General features: G+C 38.7%; 1 protein-coding gene across 6 annotated transcripts in view; it reads left to right on the top strand.

Annotated features, from left to right (window-relative positions):
* Window positions 1-9,516: 9,516 nt before the first annotated feature.
* CLEC1A (C-type lectin domain family 1 member A) overlaps window positions 9,517-25,582 on the top strand; it is a 29,377-nt gene continuing 13,311 nt past the window's right edge. Inside the window, exons 1-3 of one of the 6 annotated variants that reach the window (XM_077953047.1) lie at window positions 9,517-9,785; window positions 15,798-15,895; window positions 19,078-19,176. Coding sequence is in view for 3 of the 6 variants with exons in the window: in NM_001266551.1 (NP_001253480.1) it covers window positions 9,671-9,785; window positions 19,078-19,176 (214 nt within the window). In the remaining 3 variants the exon portion in view is untranslated. 6 annotated transcript variants of the gene reach the window in all.

Consider the following 25,582-nt stretch of genomic DNA (forward strand, 5'->3'; position numbering starts at 1 on the left):
AGGAGATATGGGGCCGAGACAATGGGGTTTTCTAAATATGCAATCATGTCATCTGCAAAGCGGGACAATTTGACTTCCTCTTTTCCTAATTGAATACCCTTTATTTCTTTCTCTTGCCTGATTGCCTGGCCAAAACTTGCAACACTATGTTGAATAGGAGTGGTGAGAGAAGGCATCCTTGTCATAAATAGCTCATATTATTTTGAGATACGTTCCATCAATACCTAGTTTATTGACAGTTTTTAGCATGAAGGGCTGTTGAATTTTGTCAAAGGCCTTTTGTGCATCTGTTGAGATCATCATGTGGTTTTGGTCGCTGGTTCTGTTTATGTGATGGATTATGTTTATTGATCTGCATGTTTTGAACCAGCCTTGCATCCCAGGGATGAAGCCCACTTGATCGTGTTGGATAAGTTTTTTGATGTGCTGCTGGATTCAGTTTGACAGTATTTTATTGAGGATTTTCGCATTGATGTTTATCAGGGATATTGTTCTAAAATTCTCTTTTTTTGTTGAGTCTCTGCCAGGCTTTGGTATCGGGATGATGCTGACCTCATAAAATGAGTTAGGGAGGATTCCCACTTTTTCTATTGATTGGTATAGTTTCAGAAGGAGTGGTACCAGCTTCTCTTTGCACCTCTGGTAGAATTTGGCTGTGAATCTGTCTGGTCCTGGACTTTTTTGGTTGGTGGGCTATTATTGCCTCAATTTCAGAGCCTGTTATTGGTCTATTCAGAGATTCAATTTATTCCTGGTTTAGTCTTTGGAGGGTGTATGTGTCCAGGAATTTATCTATTTCTTCTAGATTTTCTAGTTTATTTGCGTAGAGGTGTTTATAGTATTCTCTGATAGTAGTTTGTATTTCTGTGGGATTGATGGTGATATCCCCTTTATCATTTTTTTATTGCATCTATTTGATTCTTCTCCCTTTTCTTCTTTATTAGTCTTGCTAGCGGTCTATCAATTTTGTTAATCTTTTCAAAAACCCAGCTCCTGGATTCATTGATTTTTTGAAGGGTTTTTGTTTTTGTTTTTGTTTTGTCTCTATCTCCTTCAGTTATGCTCTGATCTTAGTTATTTCTTGCCTTCTGCTAGCTTTTGAATTTGTTTGCTCTTGCTTCTCTAGTTCTTTTAATTGTGATCTTAGGGTGTCAATTTTAGATCTTTCCTGCTTTCTCTTGTGGGCATTTAGTGCTATAAATTTCCCTCTACACACTGCTTTAAATGTGTCCCAGACATTCTGGTACATTGTGTCTTTGCTCTCATTGGTTTCAAAGAACATCTTTATTTCTGCCTTCATTTCGTTATGTACCCAGTAGTCATTCAGGAGATGGTTGTTCAGTTTCCATGTAGTTGTGCGGTTTTGAGTGAGTTTCCTGAGTTCTGATTTAATTGCACTGTGGTCTGAGAGACAGTTTATTGTGATGTCTGTTCTTTTACATTTGCTGAGGAGTGCTTTACTTCCAACTATGTGGTCAATTTTGGAATTAGTGCGATGTGGTGCTGAGAAGAATGTATATTCTGTTGATTTGGGGTGGAGAGTTCTGTAGATGTCTATTAGGTCCGCTTGGTGCAGAGCTGAGTTCAAGTACTGGATATTCTTGTTAACCTTCTGTCTCATTGATTGGTCTAATATTGACAGTGGGGTGTTAAAGTCTCCCATTATTATTGTGTGGGAATCTAAGTCTCTTTGTAAGTCTCTAAGGACTTGCTTTATGAATCTGGGTGATCCTGTATGGGGTGCATATATATTTAGGATAGTTGGCTCTTCCTGATGAATTGATCCCTTTACCATTATGTAATGGCCTTCTCTGTCTGTTTTGATCTTTGTTGGTTTAAAGTCTGTTTTATCAGAGACTAGGATTGCAATCCCTGCTTTTTTTTTTTTTTTTTGCTTTCCATTTGCTTGGTAGATCTTCCTCCATCCCTTTATTTTGAGGCATCTCTCTGCATGTGAGATGGGTCTCCTGAATACAGCACACTGATGGGTCTTGACTCTATCCAATTTACCAGTCTGTGTGTTTTAACTGGGGCATTTGGTCCATTTACATTGAGGGTTAATATTGTTATGTGTGAATTTGATCCTGTCATTATGATGTTAGCTTGCTCTTTTGCCTGTTAGTTAATGCAGTTTCTTCCTAGCATCGATGGTCTTATAATTTGGCATGTTTTTGCAGTGGCTGGTACTAGTTGTTCCTTTCACTTCTAATGGAACTTTCTTGAATCTTCTTTTTGTCTTGCTTAATCTAGCTAATGGTATATCTATTTTGTTTATCTTTTCAAAGGGCCAGCTTTCTGTTTCATTGATGTTTTGGGTTTTTTAAAAATTTTTTTGGTTTGTTCATCTAAATATCATTTAGATCTGCTCTCATCTTTGTCATTTTCTTTCTTCTGCTAGCTTTGGGTTTAGTTTGTTATTATTTCTGTAGTTCCTTGAGGTGTGACATTAGGTTGTCAAGTTGTGCTGTTTCAGAAGTTTCGAGTAGATATTTAGCACTATAAACTTTTCTCTTAGCACTCCTTTTTTTTTTTTTTTTTTGCTATATCTCATAGGTTTTGATAACTAGTGTTACTACTATCATTCATTTCAATTAATTTTTAAATTTTCATCTTGATTTCATTGTCAACCCAAATGAAAATAATGAGCAGATTATTTAATTTCCATGTATTTGTTTAGTTTTGAGGGTTTCTTTTGGTATTGATTTCTAGTTTTATTCCACTGTGGCCTGAGAAGATACTTGTTAACTTATTGAGATTTGTTTTGTATCCCATCACATGGTTTATCTTGGAGAAGGTTTCATGTCTGATGAGAAGAATGTATGTGCTTTGGTTCTTGCAAAGAATGTTCTGTAAAGCCCATTTGTTCTAAAATTTAGTTTAAGTCCATTATTGGTTTGTTGACTTTCTGTCTCAATGAACCACTGCTACAGGTGGAATATTGAAGTCCTCCACTGTTATTGTTTTGCTGTCTATCTCTTTCTTAGCTCTGGTAGTAATTGTTTTATGAACATGGGAGCTCCAGGATTAGGTAAATATAAATTTATGACTGTAATATCTTCTGTTTGGATTGATCCTTTTATCATTATATAATGACCTTCTTTGACTTCTTTTTTTTAAACTATTGTTGCTTTAAAGTCTGTTATGTCTGGTATAAGACTAGCTACTCCTGCTCACTTTTCATTTTCATTTGCATGAAATATCATTTTCTACACCTTTACCTTGAATTTATATGAGTCCTTACATGTTGGTTGAATCTCTTGAAGATAGCAGATATTTGGTTTGTAATTTTTAAAATTGATTCTGCCAATCAGTTTCTTTTAAGTGGAGCATTTAGGCCATTTATGTTCAATGTTAATATTGAGATGTGAGATACTGTTCTACTCATCATATTAATTGTTACCTACATACTTTGTGTTTTTCATTGTGTTGTTGTTTGATAGGCCTTGTGAGTTTTATGCTTTCAAAAGGTTCTATTTTGGTGCATATTGAGCTTCTGTTTGAAGATTTAGAACTCCTTTTCACATTTCTTTTCTTTTCTTATCTTTTTTTTTTTTTTTTTTTTTGAGACATAGTCTCACTTTGTCACTGAGGCTGGAGTGCAGTGGTGCGATCTTGACTCACTGCAACCTCTACCTCCCAGGTTCAAGCATTCTCCTGTCTCAGCCTCTTGAGTAGCTGGGACTATATGCACCCACCACCAGGTCTGGCTAATTTTTGTATTTTCTTTTTTCTTTTTTTTTTTGAGATGGAGTTTTCCCTCTTGTTGCCCAGGCTAGAGTGCAATGGCCTGGTCTTTGCTTACCACACCCTCCACCTCCTGGGTTCAAGTGATCCTTCTGACTCAGACTCCCAGCTAGCTGGGATTGCAGGCACCCGCCACCATGCCCAGCTAATTTTTGTATTTTTAGTAGAGATGGGGTTTCGCCATGTTGATCAGGCTGGTCTCAAACTCTTGACCTCAGGTGATCCGCCTGCCCTGGCCTCCCAAGTGCTGGGATTACAGGCATGAGGCATCAGGCCTGGCCTAATTTTTGTGTTTTTAGTAGAGATGAGGTTTCACCATATTGGCCAGGCTGGTCTCCTGACCTTGTGATCCTCCTGCCTCGGACTCCAAAAGTGCTGGGATTACAGACATCAGCCAAAACACCCGGCCCTTTTCACATTTCTTATAGTGCTGGTTTGGTAACACTACAAATTCTCTCAGCATTTGTTTGTCTGAAAATGAGTTTATCTTTCTTTCATTTCATTATATCACTCTTTCATTTAGTTTTGCTGGATACAACATTGTTGGCTGACAGTTGTTCTGTTTAAGGCAGCTAAAGACAGGGTCCCAATTCCTTTGGGCTTATAAGGTTTCTGTTGAGAAGTCTGCTGTTAGTCTGATAGGTTTTCCTTTATATGTGACCTGATGCCTTTTGTCTCACTGCTCTTAGATTTCTTTTCTACATGTTGACTTTTATGGCCTAATGACTATGCCTTGGTGGTGATCTTTTTGCAATGAGTTTCTCAGGAGTTCTTTGAGCTTCTTGGATTTGGATATCTAAATCTCCAGCAGGGCCAGGGAAGTTTTCCTCAATTATTCCTTCAAATAAGTTTTCCAAACTTTTTTTTTCTCTTCTTCCCTCAGGAACACCAATTATTCTTAGATTTGGCTGTTTTACATACTACCGTATTTCTTGGAGACTTTGTTCATTTGATTATTTTTTCTTCATTTTTGTCTGATTGGCTTAATTTGAAAGCCTCATCTTTGAATTCTGAAATTCTTTCTTCTACTTATTCTAGTCTTTTGTTAATACTTTCCACTGCATTTTGTAATTCCCTAAATGTATCTTTCATTTCCAGAAGTTCCTTTTTTATGATATTTAGCTCTCTAGAAAATTTTTCTTTTGTAATCTGAATTTTTTTCTTTTAAATTTCTTTATGTTGGTTTTCACCTTTCTCTGGTATCTCCTTGAGTAGCTCTTATACAACATTCTAAAGTCTTCATTTGCTATTTCTAAAATTTTGTCTTAGTTTGGCTTCATTTCTTGAGCGCTAATGTGATCTTTTGGGAGGTGTTATAGAACCCTATTTTATCATATTAACAGAATTAGTTTTCCTCATTTGGGTAGACTGTTTCTTCTAATTATTCTTAAATTTATTTTTGATTTGACTGTGTGATTTTATTTCTTATTTTCCTTCTTAAGGGTTTGACTTTAATGGTTATTGTTTGTTATAGCCTAATTTGGTTCTTGGTGCTTTTAGGGTTGAAAAGTCTGTATGATTTCCTTGGTTATAGAGAAACTTTGTATGATGGCTTTCTCAGATGCTAGACATAGCAGTAATGTACTCAGTGTGTGAGCAAACTTACTGTCTCTGGAAGCTTATCTCATTCCAGTGTGGTATGCACTTTTAAACTTTTTAACTTTTCCCCAGTATTTCATTCACTGGGTTGATGGTTCAGGCTTCAGGCCAGTAGTGGAGGTGTTCCCAGGTAGGAACCAGTTGTGGCTAAAGAAGGTGGGTAAATGCAATACCCAATGGTGGGCAGAGGTCTCAACCTTGACAAAGGGGGCTGGGGGAGTTGTCAGTGAGACACACTGAAGTCTTATCAGGGGAAGGGTGGTAGCCACCTTGGCTCCCCTGTCAGGTCAGCAGGGAAGCTATCCATCTCCCAGACACACACCTGTCCCAACATTCTGGCTATTCAGATCAGACAGGCCTCTCTTTTCATCTGTTGGAATGTTAATGTTCCAAGTAGACAATTGTGACTCTGCCTCTTATGTAAGCCTGAAACTGGAGGGTGCTTCTCCTGTGGGGATGCGGTCACCCTGAAGTGTTCGAGAAAGTCTGTCTATGGGTGCACCCATGCTGAGCTCTTGTGGGAGAAGACCCAGCTGTGTCTGCAGTGGTGGACGAGGTTGGTAAGAAGTCCCTTTCTCCAAGATCCTTGATAAGCATCAGGGCTGTCTGACTGTTGGGACAGCTGTAGACATTCCCTGCTGAACCCAGCACTTCAATTCTGCCTCTATTGAAAGGAACTTCCCACCAGTGGAACAATCTAATCCTCAAGACCTGCCATCTGGATTCTTTGGTCACACCGGGTGTTCCCTTGATGTGGCGCACTCTCCCTTTCCGTAGGAGTAGAAGTTCCTGACAGACAGACTACTATGAGTGCTGCTTCTCCTCTGGGTCTAGCCACTCAGTGGCTCCAGATTAGTGCTGGGAGATGTCTGCTAAGGATCCAGTGACATGACCTGTCCTCCAGTTTTTCAACAGCAGGTATCAGCACCAGGTCTGATGGGGGTGCCAGAGGCATGACATAGACTCTGTGAGATTCCTTGATTATAGATAACTTTAGTGCGTTGTCTTTCTTGAATGCGGGTTCAAGTAGTAATAAACTGGTCATGTGGATAGACTCAGGACCTCCTGGTTAGATAGGGTGGTGCAGGAAGTGGTAATAGCTGAGGTCATACAGTAGTTTTGTCCTTCCTGAGTGCAGTGTTATTCCACCTACAGATGCTGTAATGGACTGTGTTGGTAGCCTTCCAGCTACTGGGTGGCATTTGCAAGAGAGTACCAGGTGTGGTAGTAGCAGTGGGATTTGTGCTTGCCTTATGTTGCCCAGGGTAGGTAGTCTGGCTTCTCAGGTGATGGATGGGGCTATCAACCTCCCCAGGGTTTCTGTCCTTTGTATTAAGCTACCACGGTGGGTGGAGGGGCAAAGCCAGACGAGGGCTGTGTTAGGTGGGTCTGCACTCTGAGTCACCATGTGCATGGCAAGCAGCGGTCCCTGTTGGAGATGTGTTTGCACAGCGAGTGGGGAGTAGCAGGCAGCAGTAAGCCTAACCCAGATTTCACACAGTTGACAAGGCAGATCTGGCTCCTGCAGTACTCTGCTAGCAGCAGTGAGCTAAGTTCCAGGCAGTGTGCACTCAGAGCTCACACCAAATTGCCATGGTGATAGCAACTGCTGGCTTTCGGGCCATGCCATACTCTGTTCACCCACACAGCTGGCACCCAGATCCTGCACTCGTGGCTGCAACACATTTCCCACTCATCTTTCTGGTTCTGGCCAAGGGAGTTCATCTTCTCTTGAGGTTATATTGTGAATTTCAGTTGGGAGTTTTTACAATGTGCATCCCCTGGCTGAGCTAGTTGGCTGAGTTCCACGAGGTTGTCTGTGAGGTGTAATAAGGAATAGCTTCCCTTGGTTCATGCTGGAGACTGGGAATACACACAGGCCTCTTCCTGCTGCTGCTGTTACTTTTATGTTCCTCACTGCTCTTTTAATTGGTTCCAGTGCTGGGAAGGGTTAAGGCCTTCCCCCATGGCATGGACTTTCAGGTTCCCCAGTGGGGGTTTGTATCCTGGAGCCAGTCTCTTCACCTCTCACACCCTGGGGGCTTACAGTTTTTCACCTAACTGACGGCGTGGGATGTAACCTGCTGCTTTTTTCAAAGAGTCTATGGATTCTTTCAGTTTTCCTGTTCAGTTCCTGCATTGCTTCTTGGAAAAATGTACACAGTGAGAATTTTTATTTTTATTTTTTAGATGGAGTCTCGCTCTGTCGCCCAGCCTGGAGTGCAGTGGCACGATCTTGGCTCAGTGCAACCTCTGCCTCCTGGGTTCAAGTGATTCTCCTACCTCTTGCCTCCCCAGTAGCTGGGATTATAGGCACCCGCCACCACACTTGGCTAATTTTCATATTTTTAGTAGAGACGAGGTTTTGCCATGTTGGTCAGGCTGGTCTCCATCTCCTGACCTCAGGTGATCCACCCACCTCGGCCTCCCGAAGTGCTGGGGTTAAAGGTGTGAGCCACCATGCCTGGCCCACAGTGAGAGTTTTTTACTCACTATTTTATCCTTCCAAGTGGTAGAGTCATGCTAACACTGCCTCCAATCTGTCATCTAAAAAAAAAAATCCTGTTTTTAAAAAATTTAGAATAATTTGATGAACAACACACAGCTTAAAACACATGTGAATCCACAATATGCACTTCCTCATAGATCTTTTAGATGGTCTGGCTACCCCACCTGGAGCATTCTGACACTCCTTTATATTTAGCATGTTTGATTTTGCCCATCTATCACTTAACATCTGGAAAAGTTTTGGTAGAGTAATATAAGCCTATTGTACAGATTCAGGAAGAACTTTTAGACATTATCTAAAACAATCTTCTTGTCTTTCAGTTTAGGAAATGCAGACGCAAATTGTTAATTGTCCTCCCAAAGCCACAAGGTTGTTACTGATAACTATCTTACTATGGTTTGAATGTGTTTTTTGCACGATTCAGGCCTTGCCAGTGTGGTAGTATTGAGAGAGGTGGGGCCTTTAAGAGATGGTTTGGCCTTGAAGGCTTCTCTCTTGAGGATGGTATTAAGACCTTTATAAAAGAGGCTACATAGCCGGGCACGGTGGCTCAAGCCTGTAATCCCAGCACTTTGGGAGGCTGAGACGGGCGGATCACAAGATCAGGAGATCGAGACCATCCTAGCTAACACGGTGAAACCCCGTCTCTACTAAAAAATACAAAAAACTAGCAGGGCGAGGTGGCGGGCGCCTGTGGTCCCAGCTACTCCGGAGGCTGAGGCAGGAGAATGGCGTAAACCCGGGAGGCGGAGCTTGCAGTGAGCTGAGATCCGGCCACTGCACTCCAGCCTGGGCGACAGAGCCAGACTCAGTCTCAAAAAAAAAAAAAAAAAAAAAAAAAAGGCTACATGTAGCATTTGGCTGGCTTGTCCTTCTGCTTTCTGCCACGTGAGAATAGCCTTCCTCCACTACAGAGAGTGCAGCTCTCTCCTGACATCCAAACCTGCCAGTGCCTTGATCTTAGATTTCCCAGCTTCTGGAATGCTGAGAAATACATTTCTATTGCTTGTAATTTATCTGGTCTCAGGTATCCTGTTGCAGGTCAGCACAAACAGACTAATTCTAATGTACTGATTCAGGAAGAATTTTTTTCACATTACCTAAAATATTTTCCTCTCAGTTTAGGAGATTTAGGCACAAACTAACTGGCTTCTGCAAACCACATGGTCGTTAGTAATAGTTTTAAAAGTTTTTACTTCCAGTAAAATGTATAATTCCTCATGATCATAATGTACCAAATGTGCTATAAAATGTTACATCAAGTTCGGATACTATAAGAATGATCACTACTCTGTTCTTGGAGAAAGGAAGGGGCTAGATCCTATAATCTCTTCTCTTTTCACAAAGGCACAGAGAGGTTAAACTAAGTGACTCCCTAAAGGATGGGTAAGAAATGAGGATGCGTGTCCTTCCAAGTTATTATTATTCCGCATGCTCTGAAGGAACCACAGGGCTACACCATGCTATTGTAAGTTCTTGCCTTCTTTACACTGAAGTTACATGAGAAATGCAAACAGGTAAACAAAAAAGACCTGAGAAAGGCCAACTTTTTGATAACTGTTTAGACAGAGACTGCCTAAACCGAAAACACATGCTGTTTCCCCTCCGCCTGATTGATTTGGCATTCAGAGTACAAGCTCACAGCAGAGGGGCTGGGCCTGTCCAGTCAGGAACTGCAGTCAGAGACTTCCCCTGCTACTTGCTGGGAAAGAACATTAGGAATGCCTTTCAGTGCCTTGCTTCCTGAACGAGCTCACAGTAGCCAGGCGGCCCAGGGCAATCCCACCATATTTCACTCTCACCGCTGTAGGAATCCAGATGCAGCCCAAGTACAGCAGCACGAGGGACATGCTGGATGATGATGGAGACACCACCATGAGCCTGCATTCTCAAGCCTCTGCCACAGCTCGGCGTCCAGAGCCCCGGCGCACAGGTACCCTGTCTCCTGGAGTCCAGATAGACCAGAGCCCTTGTGAAATGTGTGAGATGAGCTATCCCTCCTAGAAATTTGTACATTTAACTTCTATCTTATAACTTTATTTCCAATTCCTGTGACATAGTAGTGATTTTTTTTTTCCAGTTCTATTCAGTTCCATAATTCACACAGTTAGAGAAGGATTTTATTTCCTGGGCCACTCAGCCAATCTAAAGCTAAAATATGACTTCAGTTCTAGTGAAAAGGACTCACATGGTAATATACACAGGACTAGGTTCTAGGTCCTAACCCAGGTACGCCACTTTCCTTCTGTGTAACCTTGGATGAGTTATTTAAGTATCCTGGTAGCATCACACTCTTTATTTATAAAATATTAATGGCCACAAACATGTATAAAGGGCTCATTATGTGCTGGCAGTGTTTTAAATGCTTTAAGTATATTAATTCATGTTAATTTGAATTAATATTAAATAGAAGTAATAAAACTTCCTTTACAAGGTGGTTGTGAGTACTGAGAATGATAAATTATGTAAAATATTTGAGTGTCTGTCTGAACTGATGTAGACTGACACAAAATTGCTGAAAGGAACACTTGAGGAATTCTCAAGAAATGAAATGTTGAAAGGAATCCCACATTTTAGCTTTCATTCAGTGCCTGTATTTTAATATGTCCTTTCCCTCTGATTATATCATCGTTTTCTTCGCCTTTGTAAATTTGGATATACATTTAAAATATTTTAAAAAAAGATCCTGTTCCTTATTTCTTTATCGAATAACTTTTAGTTTTCCTTCCTTTCTCCTACTAAACCCTCCATTCACTTTCTATTTATTAAATGACTCTCCACCTGAGACCTACTAATATGGCTCTTTTTTTGTTGTTGTTGTTTTTAAACTAAACTACCCAGTAAGCTGTTAAGGGACACTGGGGATTTCCAACCTCTTTGAAATGAAGCTAAGTGACAAAGTAGGGATGTCAGCTTCTGTAGCCACAGGATATGTGTAATAGGATACAAAGTGTTTTCCTCCAAAAATCTTAGGAAGAGTCCATTTGTAGGGCTGTGGTTTTGAGTAGCTTGTATATAACTTCATTTTCCACCTTTGACTGGAGCCAGAAGCCTCTCAAAGATTAGTGATCAGCATAATCAGGAACAGCATGTACAAATAAGTTCTGCTGAGGTTGAAGGGTGGAGAGGGACGTGGAGCAAGATAAAACACTAGCTGCAACATCTGGGAGCTTCTTTGTAAGAAATGGAAATTGAAACAGTGGGAGTAGAGATTACAAAGAATTGTGTTGGAGGAAATCATCTGGAAATAGTTATCTTACGCAACATATATGAGATCTTGTTTTCATCTTTTTATGGTAATACAAACATTCAGGGGAATGCCATCATAGAAGTATAATTATTTCTTAGATAAACATATCTGATATACCTTCGCTGATAAAAATAACAGCAGAAATCACTCAGAAATTTTTGGCAGTGTGGAGGATTCAGATTCAACATACTGATGTGACACCATTAAGAGCTGGCAACTTTTATTTTTTAGAATTAATACAAATCACATTCATTTAATTTCTAGACTTTTGTCAATAACAATTGACATAACAACTATGTTTGTGTTTACAAATGACAAACAAGATAGTAAAAATGCCAAACAATTAAGATAGTGAAAATGAAAGACAACAAGCTCATATATTTTTCACAAACTTATGTTTGGGGTCATGTTATCCTAGTACTGAGGATATAATGTCCAATGTGATATGGTCCCTGTTCATAAGGAAATTGAAAGTCTAATACAATTCTCAACTGAGGAATAAGTATAATAAGGTGTTATGGCAGAAGCATGTGCAGTACAGCCGAGAGCTTGGTTATGTCTACCTAATTAAGTAGAGGAGCTTAGGAAAGGCTTAACAGGAGGAGCGACTGTGGAATGGAGTTAATTTTAAGATCTTCCACATAATGTGGAATCAGGAGTGAGGATGTTTGAGAGGCTGGGGAACACTACAGACAGAGAAACATATGAAGGGAAAGTCATGAAGGTTTTCAGTAGCTTTGTATTTTTAGAGAACTATAAGCAATATGTATGGCATAGGTGTAGAGTTGGAGGAGGGAAACTTGGCAAGGGGGTAAGTCTGGCAAGTTAAGGAGGGATTTTCGGGCATGCTGCTCTATTTTAATTCTATTCAATATTTAAAATGAGGTCAATGCAGGATTTAGATAGGGAGAAACAGAATTTTGCATTTGGGGAAGACCTTCCAGGCTGCAATGGAAAGGATAGGTTGAAAGTATATGAAACTGGATGTGCCGATACCAAATTTTTTCACTAGTCGGGTACAAGAGTAAAAGAACCTGAACTGAGGCAGTATAGTAAAAACGAGGAAAAAGAATCAGATATGAAAGATGTCGAGGCGATGGAGTTTAGATAATCAGTGATTGGTTACATGTGAGGAGACAAGGAAAGGGACCTCGGTGGTAGGTTGACTAGGTTCTGTCTGACGTAATGTGGATGGTACTGCTGTTTAACTGAGACAGAAACTATAGAAGGGACAGGAAAGGTGATGAATTGAGTTTGAGTTTAAGGGGTCTGTAGAAGGAGGGACATGCATTTGGAGCTGTCCAAAGACACCTGTATATGCAGGATGTGGGTTAGGCTACACATATTTGTGGGAATTACTGGCATAGTAATTAAATAAATAAATAAAGTAGATGAGGTACCTAAATCATTAAGTAAAATAAATGGATAGTAACTAAAATGTATGGGAGTGTGTGAGATCACTGAGGGAGGGAATGTAAAATGAAAAGATGAATGAACAGAAGAATACAGTGTCAAGGAGAAAATCTGAGGGAATATCAGGACCTGAGGAGCAAGAAGAATGAAAGATTCCAAAAGGAGCTACTAGGGATGAACAGCAGAGAGTGGTAGAAGCAGGAATCTGGGAGAGAGACCTCAAGGGCATCAAGAGACAATAAAGTCAAGAGTAATGGAAAATCAGAATAATGGAAGAGACAATAAGTTCAAGAGTATTGGAAAAGTCAGTGATGATGACTGTGAGTGTTAAAAACAACAAATAACAAATACTGCAGAGAGTTTAAGTAAAAGGAAGACTAAAAATGAGTATTTAACAGTTTATCAAAAAGGAAGAAAATATTTAGTTTTGATAGCAGTAGTTTAAAAAGGAACTGATGGTTACATAATAAAATGAACAATTACTTTGGTTAAATAATTTTTAAAAATTTAATAATAAATTCAAGTTCCTCTTTACCCTTGTTTGCATTAATTACAGTACTATTGCATTTCCCAGTGTCTTAGTTTTATTTCCTCAATTACAGCATAAATCTCTCATCACAGTCATGACATAAATCACTGTTAACTGATTCAAGAACTTTTTAAATCAAACCTACTCATGACAAGACATTATGGCATGTACTAGAGGAACCTGTTTTTCAGGTGCTTAGAGAAGTGGAAGGAATGCTCTAAATCAATAGTTGTAGTAAATGTCATTTAGTGCTGTTAAATCAGTGTTGGAGGCCACAGAAGCAATATAGGAATGAATGAGTTACTGATTGAGTTTAGTTTTACAAGTTCCCAGAGGAAGTGACATGATCTGGACCCATGAGGCTAACGAGTATAATGGGATCCTATTAGGAGGAGCCTGATACAGCACACTAAGAAACTGACTAGGACAGAATGAGCCTTGGGAAATATTTCTTCCTATGGAAGAGAGGAAGTGTGATTAAATTTTGCTTTCAAAATTCATCTTGCTGGTAGAGTGGATATTTCGTAATGTAGAAGTGAAAAGTTGCAAGCTGCTGTCGTTCTATGATTCCAGATGCACTGCCATGTACAAATATTGTTCTGAGATGTGTTGGGAGGATAGGAAGATGACTGAAAATGTCCAGCTCTGGAATCCGTCTGCTTGGGTAGCTCTGTTACTTACCAGTTGTGCAAACTTAGGCAACTTCAGTGACTCCTTGGTAATTGAATTTTTGCAAAGGTTGCTTCCAATGAAATAAAGTGTATCTAGAACACACTTATAGTTACTATTAGTAACTATTTCTTTCTCTCTGTTTTTCAATATTCTCCATTCAATCATTCTATATAAAGACATGAAGAAACACAATCCTGGGGAGTTACTAATAGTTCATTAGTAACTATTACTAATAGTAGCTGTGTGTTCCTGAATAAGCTGTCTAAACCTGCTAGGCCTCAGTTCCCTACCTGTAAAATGAGATAATAATATCTACCTTATAGGGGTTGTTTGTGAGGCTAGATGAGAACATTCATATAAGACATTTTTCTCAGTAACTCAAGAAATTTGAGAAATTATCATGAATGGTAATATTGTTTTTTAATTATATTTCAGTAAATAGTATCTGTTGATGGAGATATAAAATTGCATCACCTAAATTTTACTGAAGAGGAAAAATATAATTAAGTTTCTAAATACTGTGAATTGGAACCTCAATGATATTCTAGAAATAGCTCGTATGTTCTTAGATATATACTTTTTTCAAATAATAGGAAGGATAACACACATTTTCATTTAGAGAGTATGAAAATAGCAATATTTGAAATAGATTCATATGAGAAAAGAAACCTGCATTTACATGAACACAGAAAAGCAGACTCAACCCATGAACTCAGACTCCTATGAGGTTTCCCATGCACTACATGTGAGGATTAAGGAAACAGAGACATTTACATTTCAAAATACAAAGGGATCAAAAAGTGCTTTCTGAAATATTGTGTACATTGCCACCAGTTTTGCCCCCATGTCTCCGTGACTCCTGACTGGCTCACAGAAAAGTGTGCAAAGTATAGCGTTAAGCATAATGATTTAATCCTAGCTCTGCAACTAGTTTGTAATGTGCACATTATTTAAACTCTCAGTGTCTCCTCCAGCTTTTAAGACCTTTTGCATTCATAGGTATACTAATAGACTGTATATGGTAATGTCAGCTTAGTTTCTTGGGTGGAAAACAAAATTTTCTCTCTCTGATGCCTGATGAAGGGTAACTGGTTCAGTTTGACAACTCTCCACCCACAAAGTTTCATATAATTACACAGTAATTGGTATCCAAAATTTGACCCTAGCACCAAGGCCTTTTATACTATGGTTATACTAAGAGGATACAGGAAAGGTTTTTTTTTCTATATATATCTTATTATTCTTAGGGATGTTTATATCATTCCTTGGCCTATCCACACCCCTTTCTAAGTATGCCTCAGGAGAGAGCAAAGGGGTTCTCTTCCAAAAAATAAAACCACAATAAAGCCAGGCCAAACTCAAGCGACCTCCCAGGCATCTTGTTTTTGTGAAAATCTTTCTCGGGTTAGGGTGAGGGTGATCCCTGGAGAGAGACTTCAGTATGATTAGGAGCACTTGGAATAAAACTGAGAAACATTAGACTCATAGTTAGAAGAAAAACATCTAGAAGGAAAAATAGCATCAAAGAAAAAGAAAAAGTGAAACTTTCAACTTCATGGACTTTCCGTCATGGGAGCTTGGTTTCCTGGAAGATGAACTACCCAGGATTGTGTTTCTCCATGTCTTTACATAGAATGATTGGATGGAGAATATTGAAAAAGAGAGAGAGAAAGTGAGAGAGCAAGAGGGAGATGGGAAGAGAGAAGAAAAATTTCAAAATGGGAAAATTTGATCAGAGAAAGAGGATTTCTTAGAAGAGATTTTTAAAAACCTTTTAAAGCCTATTATATTTCTTTTATTTTTTCCGACCTAGAGGCAATCTTAGGAAGGATCCTGTATTTTTTTTTCTTTTCATGAATATAGTTATCATTGAAAGATGTTCTAATTTCTAAAGTCCAGGCCATCACTTCACAGAAGGAATTTAAGTTCACTCTTTTTGGTCCTTTGGGCAGAAAAACAACATTTCCCATGTCCTCGATATTATGCAAGGGAAAGCAGATTTATTTCATTTCATTTCATTTCATTTCATTTCATTTCATTTCATCACTACTTTTGAGAGAAGATCTTGCTCTGTCACCCAGGCTGGAGTAGAGTGGCACGATCACGACTCACTGCAGCCTTGACCTCCCTGGCTCAAGCAATCCTCCCACCTCAGCCTTCTGAGTAGCTGTGACTACAGGTGTGTGCCAACATGGCTGATGAATTTTAAAAACTTTTCTAGAGATGGGGATGGGGTCTCACTATGTTGCTATCTTTTGTAGAGATGGGATCTCACTATGTTGCTCAGGCTGGTCTCGAACTCCTGGCCCAAAGCAATCCTCCTGCTTCAGTTGGGAGGATTCCGAAGTGATGAGATTACAGGCCTAAGCCACCATGCCTGGCGGAAAACAGATTTATAAAGAGATAAATAAGTTAGTTGACTGTCATAGTTCTTCTTCTCCTTTACCTCTTATTTTTAATTTCAGCCAAATATTAATTATAAGAAGTAACAGGATTTTAAAAATTATTATGACTTTGAGATGTGTATTAATGTAACTATGTTTGAGTAGGGGTAGGTAGGCATATAACACAGATATTTGTATATAATGGACCTATTCATTCATTTATTTAAATGTAATTGAGCTTATTTCAACTACTGCACTAGGAACTGGGTTACAATAATGGCTAAATAGATATTTTCCAAGAAAGAGCTTAATTTTTCCTGGAGTAAGACAGATATAAGCTAAATGAAATAACAAAGATATACAATATATTTAATGGTAATAAGAGGTATGTGGAAAAATAAAATCACCATAGTGATGGGCTCACATAAGCACTTTTAACTGTGGAATCTAGAAACATCCATATGATTAACTTTCTTGGACTGTATGGAAGTTTACAAATACAGGGTTTTGGAGAGGATGATTCACCCAAACTATATTCTGCCTCTAATCTTTTTTTTTTTATGTTCTGCTGATCTGAAATACTTTTATAGTCGATACCATGAGAAAACCATCCTTTTGCAGAAAAACCAAGACTAAATCACATAGCTCAGTTAACTGAAGGAAACAGGAGGAGGCAAATCTCCCTTAGATTTGTTCATGATATAATCTCACAAAAGTCAGTGTATGGAAACCACCATGGCTGGGAGATATATTTAGCTGAGCCTGTTTTCTGCTGACATAGATGTTGCTGAGAAGTCAATGGACTACAGAAAAACAAACAAACAAACAAACAAACGAAAACCCTGTAAGCTTAACTTTGGAGAACCCACTTATCTCTTTAAAACTTAGTTTAAGTCATATTAATTTTTTATAATTTCATTTTTCAATTATTTAAACTGTCAAAGATTTACTCAGCCCTTATGTCCCAGGCACTACTTTCAGTAGTGGAAATACACTGGTGGACAAGATAGACAAGATCATTGTTTTAATGGAATGTTAAATGGAGAGAAAGGAGACAGGCAAAAAGAAACAAAAGTCATGAAAATATTACCTAGTACAGGGTGAGTGATATGCTAGAGATGGACTCATGGACCTCCTCCAAGGATGTGCCATTGAAACTGAAATTAATGCAGAGGCAGAAGTGGGGCTGATACAAGGTACTTAGGGTCGAGCTTGATCAGATCAAGGATTAAACGGAAGGCCATTGTGAGTAGTACATGTGAATGAGAGGAAAATAGTTCAGAAGGGGATGAAAGAGCTAAGGAAGGTCTCAATAAGACTAATGTAGGATTTAATTTTAAGTGCAATAAAGCTTTTGAAGTTTTTAAGTAGGGAAGTAGCATAATAAAATTGCCATTTTCTTTTTTTTTTTTTAAAGGAGCAATCTGTGAAAAGTGATTCGGATTTTATTCTAAATGTAATGAGAGCTATTTATAAAGGAGATGATTGCTAAGAAATAAGATTCACATTTAAAAATACATCAGTATGTCTACTCTGAGACTTTAACTTATTTTCCCTACTAGATTGTAAGTTCCAGAGGACAGTAATCATATTGTCTATTTCTATATTCTTTACTAGTTATCATTCCCCATTTGGAAATAATGTTTCATATAAATCTCTGTACATGGTAGCTCATGCCTGTAATCCCAGCATTTTGGGAGGTGTCGTAAGAGGATCACTTGAGCTCAGGAGTTAGAGAACAGCCTGCAGCCTTGGCAACATGGTGAAACCTCATCTCCAACAAAAATATAGAAAAAAAAAATTAGCCAGGCGTGGTGGCACGTGCCTGTAGTTCCAGCTACTCAGGAGCTGAGGTGGGAGGATTGCTTGAGCCTGGGAGGTGGAGGTTGCAGTGAGCCGAGATCACGCCACTGCACTCCAGCCTGGAAAATCTCTGTACCTGGAATGTTTTATGTATAGGACCTTGCTAAAAGGAAAAGAATTTTCTTTCAAAAAGCCCCTCTGAACTCTTTAATCTTTCTGTTTCAGAACGTGACTTGAATTCTCAGTGAAGTAGAACTAACGGGCTACAAAGAGATGAGAGTTTCTTTGAGGATTTCACTCTCTCTTTGTTCATTTTTATTACAATGCTAGATGCTAGCTGCACCTGAGTGAAAAATCTTCCCTGTCAGATACATTAGGTCATTCAGACTCAGATAGGTGATCTCACTAGGTGAAGGGTCTACCCATGACTTACAGTAAAATCTCTGCAATTACTAGTCAAACTTACGAGAATGGAGGGCAAGGAAAGCATGTTTGCCACAGTTTTAAAAATTATTTAACTGTTGCAAAAATAGTTTAGATTCATCTTTCAGAAATTGATGATCCTATTTCTTTATAATCTATTTTTGAAAAAATATAAATCAAATGAATGAACAAACAATATCCTTACAAAAGAGGGACTTTCAATGAAGCAATTCCACAGAAAAACAGTAAAATTATTACTTCCCATTACTAACATGCAATTTGCCCTTTAGAAAAAGCATATACGGAACTTGGGGGGAGGGGGATGTTTTTCAAAAGTAACAGCAAATTAATTTCATCTTCCCCTGATTATGTAAAAAGTTGTCCCTTGGTAAGGTTCAGAGATTCTCAGACATTTTCATGACAGTCTTTCATAATTAGAATTTTGACAAGCAGAAGGTTGTACAACCAACCACATAAAGATAATGCATAGTGTGCTTCAGTGCAAAGTAAGACTTGAGAGGTGGATACAAATGGGTGGGGTTTGTGAGAAAATCTAGCTGTGATAAGTGAGGCTTGCACTGAGCCTTATGATGATGTTTCTGAGGACAGAAATCAAGTTATCCAGCCCCCGTTACTGTTGTCCAGCATAATTTGTTCCCGTGCAGAATCAACTCCTCTCCTTTACCTGTTATTGACTTAGATGCAAGAGGAAGAAAAAGCCAAACCCTGCTTTCTCTTCTGTTCCCTGAAGAGCACAGGGCTCCCTCTTCAACGTGGCGACCAGTGGCCCTGACCCTGCTGACTTTGTGCTTGGTGCTGCTGATAGGGCTGGCAGTCCTGGGGCTTTTGTGTAAGTCTGCGCTCTGACCTGGGGGAGGATCCTGGTTCCAAGGTTTGTCTAGGATGAGAAACACTTGTCATGGATTTGTTTTTTAAGCTTTAATTCTTTAGCCTTTGGAAAACTCAGTGTATCTTTTCTTAAATGTAGCTATTTAAATGGTGAATAATGGAAGAAGAATTAAAATATGACAATCAGTTGCCAACTAGAATTAAACATTCTGTTTGAGATAAGAAGGGTTTTGTCTGGTTGTTTATATGTCACTGTCTAAAAATATCATTTATTTTAAATAAATGCATGCTTCAGCCCTCTCCCATTCCACAAAAGACTAGGGTGTCAGAGGTTTTGACTCTGAGAATACAGGGTTCGGTGGGCTAGTGCAGAATATACTACCCACAGAGCCGCGCATACCGTCAATACAAGGAGAGTAGGTAAACTCCTTCATCATCGTATATTTTAAAGGCCAGGAAGTTATACAGTCATTTTATAAAAACTTGTGAAAATCAAATCGGAAAAATGCATATCTAAAAATATTTAAATTTCAAACTAGTAAAAACAAGTTAAAAACCTTAAAAAAGAAAGTGGATGAATTTGCCTCAGTAGGTGAAGTCCCCACAGCAATGTTTCCTAAACAGCTGAAGAAGGTTATTCAAAGAAAAATGTTATATAGAAGAGCAGATTTTAATGTCAAAAACTGGATTTTACAGGAATTTTAAGACTTTTGTTTGTATCTTATATTTCAAAATTACAAATAATTTCTTATTGCCCCCTTTGATCCCAAAAGTTTTATTTCATTGTGATATAACTATTATTTTGCAACCACCATTATTCTTGGAAATACAGAGGAACTCTCATGATTCATGAGAGATTTCTATACTTAGATGTAGAGACCTGAATTTCAAATCTGAATGTTGAAAATTTCTAGTAAAATGACATTAGGAATTTACTTGTTCTCAATGATCCTAATTGCAAACTATAAAATCATGGAAAAAATAATAACACTATTTCAATAACTGAATAAGTAACAATATATGGTATATTGTCAATACTCAATATAATAACCAACATATAAACAGATCGGTGGTTTTATGTTGAGTAACATTTGAGAGTATACATAAAAAGATTTATCAAGCAATAAATATAGGTTGAGAATTTATTCTTGAAGTTGGGAACTAATATTATAACTCCACATTTCTATTTATGTATTTATAAATAGATATAGATAAATTATTTAAATTATACATTTTTTAAGGCCAGGAATGGTGGCTCATACCTGTAATTCCAGCACTTTGGGAGGCTAAGGCAGGCGAATCGCTTGAGGTCAGAGTTGGAGACCAGCCTGGCCAACATGGTGAAACCTCATCTCTACTGAAAATATAAAATTTAGCGTGGTGGTGGGCACCTATAATCCCAACTACTCAGGAGGCCAAGGAACGAGAATCACTTGAACCCAGGAGGCGGAGATTGCAGTGAGCCAAGATCACACCACTGCACTGCACTCCAGCCTGGGTGACAGAGTGAGACTCCATCTAAAAATATCTATCTATATATATATATAGATATTTTATATATATATATATATATATAGACTCCATCCAAAAAATATATATATTTTATATATAAATATATATAATACATATATTAAAATGTTATATATGTGTGTGTATATATATATAACATTGAGGTATGTCCTTTATATGCCAATTTTGCTGAATGTTTTAATCATAAAGGAATGCTGGATTTTTTCACATGCTTTTTCTGCATCTATTGAGATGATCATATGATTTTTGTTTTTAATTCTGTTTATGTAATGTGTCATATTTATTGACTTGTGTATGTTAAACCATCCCTGCATCCCTGGGATAAAACCCACTTTATCATGGGGTATTATCTTTTTGATGTGCTGTCGGATTCAGTTAGCTAGTCTTTTTTTTTTTTTTTTTTTTTTTTTTTTTTGAGATGGAGTCTTAACACTGTTGCCCAGGCTGGAGTGCAGTGGCACAATCTCGGCTCAGTGCAACCTTCGCCTCCTGGGTTCAAGTGATTTTCCTGCCTCAGCCTCCCGAGTAGCTGGGATTACAGGCACCCACCACCACGCCTGGCTAATTTTGTGCTTTTAGTAGAGACAGGGTTTCTCCATGTTGGTTAGGCTGGTCTCGAACTCCCGACCTCAGGTGATCCACCTGCCTCAGTCTCCCAAAGTCCTGGGATTACAGGCATGAGCCACCGTACCAGGCCCTCAATTAGCTAGTCTTTTGTTGACGATTTTTGCATCAGTGTTCATCAGGGATATTGGTCTCTAGTTTCTTTTTTGTTCTGTGCTTTCCTGATTTTGGTATTACTGTGATACTGGCTTCATAGAATGATTTAGGGAAGATTCTCTTTTTCTATTTTTGGGAATAGTTTCAGTAATATTTGTACCAATTCTTCTTTGAATGTCTGATGGAATTCAGCTGTGAATCCATTTGTGTATAGACTTTTATTTGTTGGCAGTGTTTTTCTTACTGTTTCATTTTCACTACTTCTTACTGTTCTGTTCATAGTTTCTATTTATTCCTGGTTTAATCTAGGAGGGTTGTATATTTCCAGGAATTTGTCTATCCCCTCTGGACTTTGTTTATAGTAGCTTTGAGTGATCTTTTGTATTTGTGTGGCATCAGTTGGAATATCTCTCATTTCATTTGTAATTGAGGTTATTTGGATCTTCTCTCCGTTTCTTGATTAACCTTGCTAATGCTCTATGGATTTTTATTTTTGTTTTTTTTTTTTTTGAGACGGAGTCTCGCTCTGTCGCCCAGGCTGGAGTGCTGGAGTGCAGTGGGCGATCTCGGCTCACTGCAAGCTCCGCCTCCCGGGTTTACGCCATTCTCCTGCCTCAGCCTCCCGAGTAGCTGGGACTACAGGCGCCCGCCACCTCGCCCGACTAGTTTTTTCTATTTTTTAGTAGATACGAGGTTTCACTGTGTTAGCCAGGATGGTCTCGATCTCCTGACCTCGTGATCCGCCCGTCTCGGCCTCCCAAAGTGCTGGAATTACAGGCTTGAGCCACCGCGCCCGGCCTGCTCTATGGATTTTATTTATCTTTTCAAAGAACCAGTTTTTTGTTTCATTTATCTTTTGTATGTATTTTTTTTTTTTTTTCATTTCAATATCATTTAGTTCTGCTCTGATCCTTGATACTTCTTTTCTTCTACTGGATTTGGGTTTGGTTTGTTCGTGTTTCTCTGATTTCTTGAGGTGTGACCTTAGATGGTCTATTTGGGGTTTTTCAGACATTTTGATGTAGTCATTTAATGCTATGAACTTTCCTCTTAGCACCGCTTTTGCTGTATGCTAGAGGTTTTCATAAGTTGTGTCACCAATATTATCGTTCTGTTCAAAGTATTTTTTAATTTCTATCTTGATTTTGTTGTTTACCCAAAGATCATTCAAGATCAGATTATTTTATTTCCATGTATGTGTGTAGTTTTCAGGGTGCCTTGTATTGTTAATTTTCAATTTTATTTCACTATGCTTTGAGAGAATACTTGATATAATTTCAGTTTTCTTAAATTTATGGAGACTTGTTTTGTAGCCTATCATATGGCCTTTGTTGGAGAATGTTGCATGTGCTGATGAAAAGAATGCATACTCTGCAGTTGTTGGATGGAATGTTTTGTAAATATCTGTTAAGTCAATTTGTCTTAGGATATAGTTTAAGTCCATTGTTTCTTTCTTTGTTCTTCATTGTTGACTTTGTGTCTTCAAGACCTGTCTAGTGCTGTCAGTGGAGTATTGGAGTCCCCCACTTATTATTGTGTTGCTGTCTATCTCATTTTTTAGGTCTAGTAGTAATTGTTTTATAAATTTGGGAGCTCCAATGTTAGGTGCATATATATTTAGGGTTGTGATACTTTCCTGTTGAATTATTCCTTTTATCACTATATAATGTCTATAATGTCTCTCTTTGTTTTATTTTATTTTATTTTATTTTTTCCTGTTGTTGCTTTAATGTCTGTTTTGTCTGATAAAAGAATAGTTACTCTGGCTCATTTTTGTTTTCCATTTGCATGGAATATCTTTTTCCACTTCTTTACCTTAAGTTTATGTGAGTCCTTATGTGTTAGGTGAGTCTTTTGAAGACAGCGGATACTTGATTGGTGAAATCTTATCCATTCTGTCATTCTTTATCTTTTAAGTGGAGCATTTAGGTCATTTACATTCGGTGTTAGTACTGAGATGTGCAGTACTGTTCTATTCATTATGCTAGTTCTTGCCTGAATATCTTGTTTTATTTTGTGTGTGTGTGTGTGTGTGTGTGTGTGTGTGTGTGTGTTATTGTCTTATAGGTCCTGTGAGATTTATGTTTTCAGGAGATTCTATTTTGGTGTATTTTGAGGTTCTGAGATTCTGTTTCAAGACTTAGCACTCCTTTTAGCATTTCTTGTAGTGCTGTCTTGGTAGTTACAAATTCTCACAGCATTTGTTTCTCTGAAAAAAACATTATCTCTCTTTCATTTATGAATCTTAGTTTCACTGGATACAAAATTCTTGGCTGACGATATTTTGTTTGAGAAGGGTCAAAATAGGACCCCAATCCTTTCTGCCTTTTAGGGTTTCTGATGATGTAAGCTATTAATCTGATAAGTTTTCATTATAGATTACCTGATGTTTTTGTCTTACAACTTTTAAGATTCTTTCCTTCATCTTGACTTTATTTATTTATTTATTTATTTTTTTGAGACGGAGTCTCGCTCTGTCGCCCAGGCTGGAGTGCAGTGGCGCAATCTCGGCTCACTGCAAGCTCCGCCTCCCGGGTTCACGCCATTCTCCTGCCTCAGCCTCCCGAGTAGCTGGGACTACAGGCGCCCGCCCCTGCGCCCGGCTAATTTTTTCTATTTTTAGTAGAGACGGGGTTTCACCATGGTCTCGATCTCCTGACCTTGTGATCCGCCCACCTCGGCCTCCCAAAGTGCTGGGATTACAGGCGTGAGCCACCACGCCCGGCCTCATCTTGACTTTAGATAACATAATGAATATTTACCTAGGTGATAATCTTTTTGCAATGAATTTCCCAGGTGTTTTTTTAGCTTCTAGTATTTGAGAGATTGTTTGGAGGTTCTAGCAGGAGAGTGCAGCTACTTGTATACCCTTGACCAGACTGGTCCTCCTCTATCGGGTATAGTCATCCTCTTCGACCATGTGCATTCAGGAGGGATGCACCTGGAGCAGTGAGGGAGGAAGGGGACACATGCCTAGCCAGCCAGATCAGCCAAATGAACACTGGCAATCAATGGGGTGACAGATATCGCAGCCAGAGAACCCTTACATCCTGAGCTTCTAGTGTTTGAATGTCTAGATCCCTAGGAAGACCAAGGGTTTTTTCCTGGTTTATCCCCTCAAATAAGTTTTCCAAACTTCTAGATTTCTCTTCTTCCTCAGAAACAATTATTCTTAGGTTTGGCCATTTACTATGGCTCCAACTTACTTGGAGACTTTGTTCATTTTTTTTTTTCTATTATCTTTGTCTTTGTCAGATTGGGGTAATTCAAAAGCCTTGTCTTCAAGCTCTGAAGTTCTCTCTTCTTGTTCTAGTCTATTGTTGAAACTTTCTAGTGCATTTTGTGTTTCTCTAAGTGTGTCTTTCATTTCCAGAAGTTGTGATAGTCTTTTCTTTATGATATTTATTTCTCTGGATAATTTTTAAAATCCACATCCTATATTGTTTTTGAAAATTTGTTTAGGCCAAATGTGGTGGCTCATGCCTGTAACCCCAGCACTTTGGGAGGCTGAGGAGGGCAGATCACCTGAGGTCAGGAGTTCAAGACCAGCTTGGCCAACATGGTGAAACCTCATTTCTACAAAACTATAAAAATTAGAGAGGCATGGTGGTGGGCACCTTTAATCCCAGCCACTTGAGAGGCTGAGGCAGGAGAATCAAGTGAACCTGGGAGGTGGAGGTTGCAGTGAGCCAAGATCACACTACTGCATTCCAGCCTGGGCAGCAGAGTGAGATTCTGTCTCAAAAAGAAAGAAAGAAAACCATAAATAAGTTTCTTTAAGTTGTTTTTCATTTTTCTGTGGTATCTCCTTGAGTAACTTAATAATCAGCCTTCTGAATTCTTTATCTGGCAATTTGAAGATTTCTTCTTGGTTTGGATCCATTGCTGGGGAGCTAGTGTTATCTTTTGGTGGTGTTATAGAGTCCTGTTTTGTCATATTACCAGACTTACTTTTCTGTTTCCTTCTCATTTGGGTATATTGGGTATTTCAGTGAAAAGATCTGGAACACACAGGCTGCTGTTCAGATTCTTTCATCCCATGGGGTGATCCCTTGATGTTGTGCTCTCCCCCTTCCCCTAGGAATAGGACTTCCCTAGAGCCAGACTGCAGTTATTGTTATTCTCTTCTGGGTCTAGCCACTGTGGGTGCTACCAGG

Source organism: Macaca mulatta, chromosome 11 (assembly GCF_049350105.2).
Source record: "Macaca mulatta isolate MMU2019108-1 chromosome 11, T2T-MMU8v2.0, whole genome shotgun sequence".
Lineage (NCBI taxonomy): Eukaryota > Metazoa > Chordata > Mammalia > Primates > Cercopithecidae > Macaca > Macaca mulatta.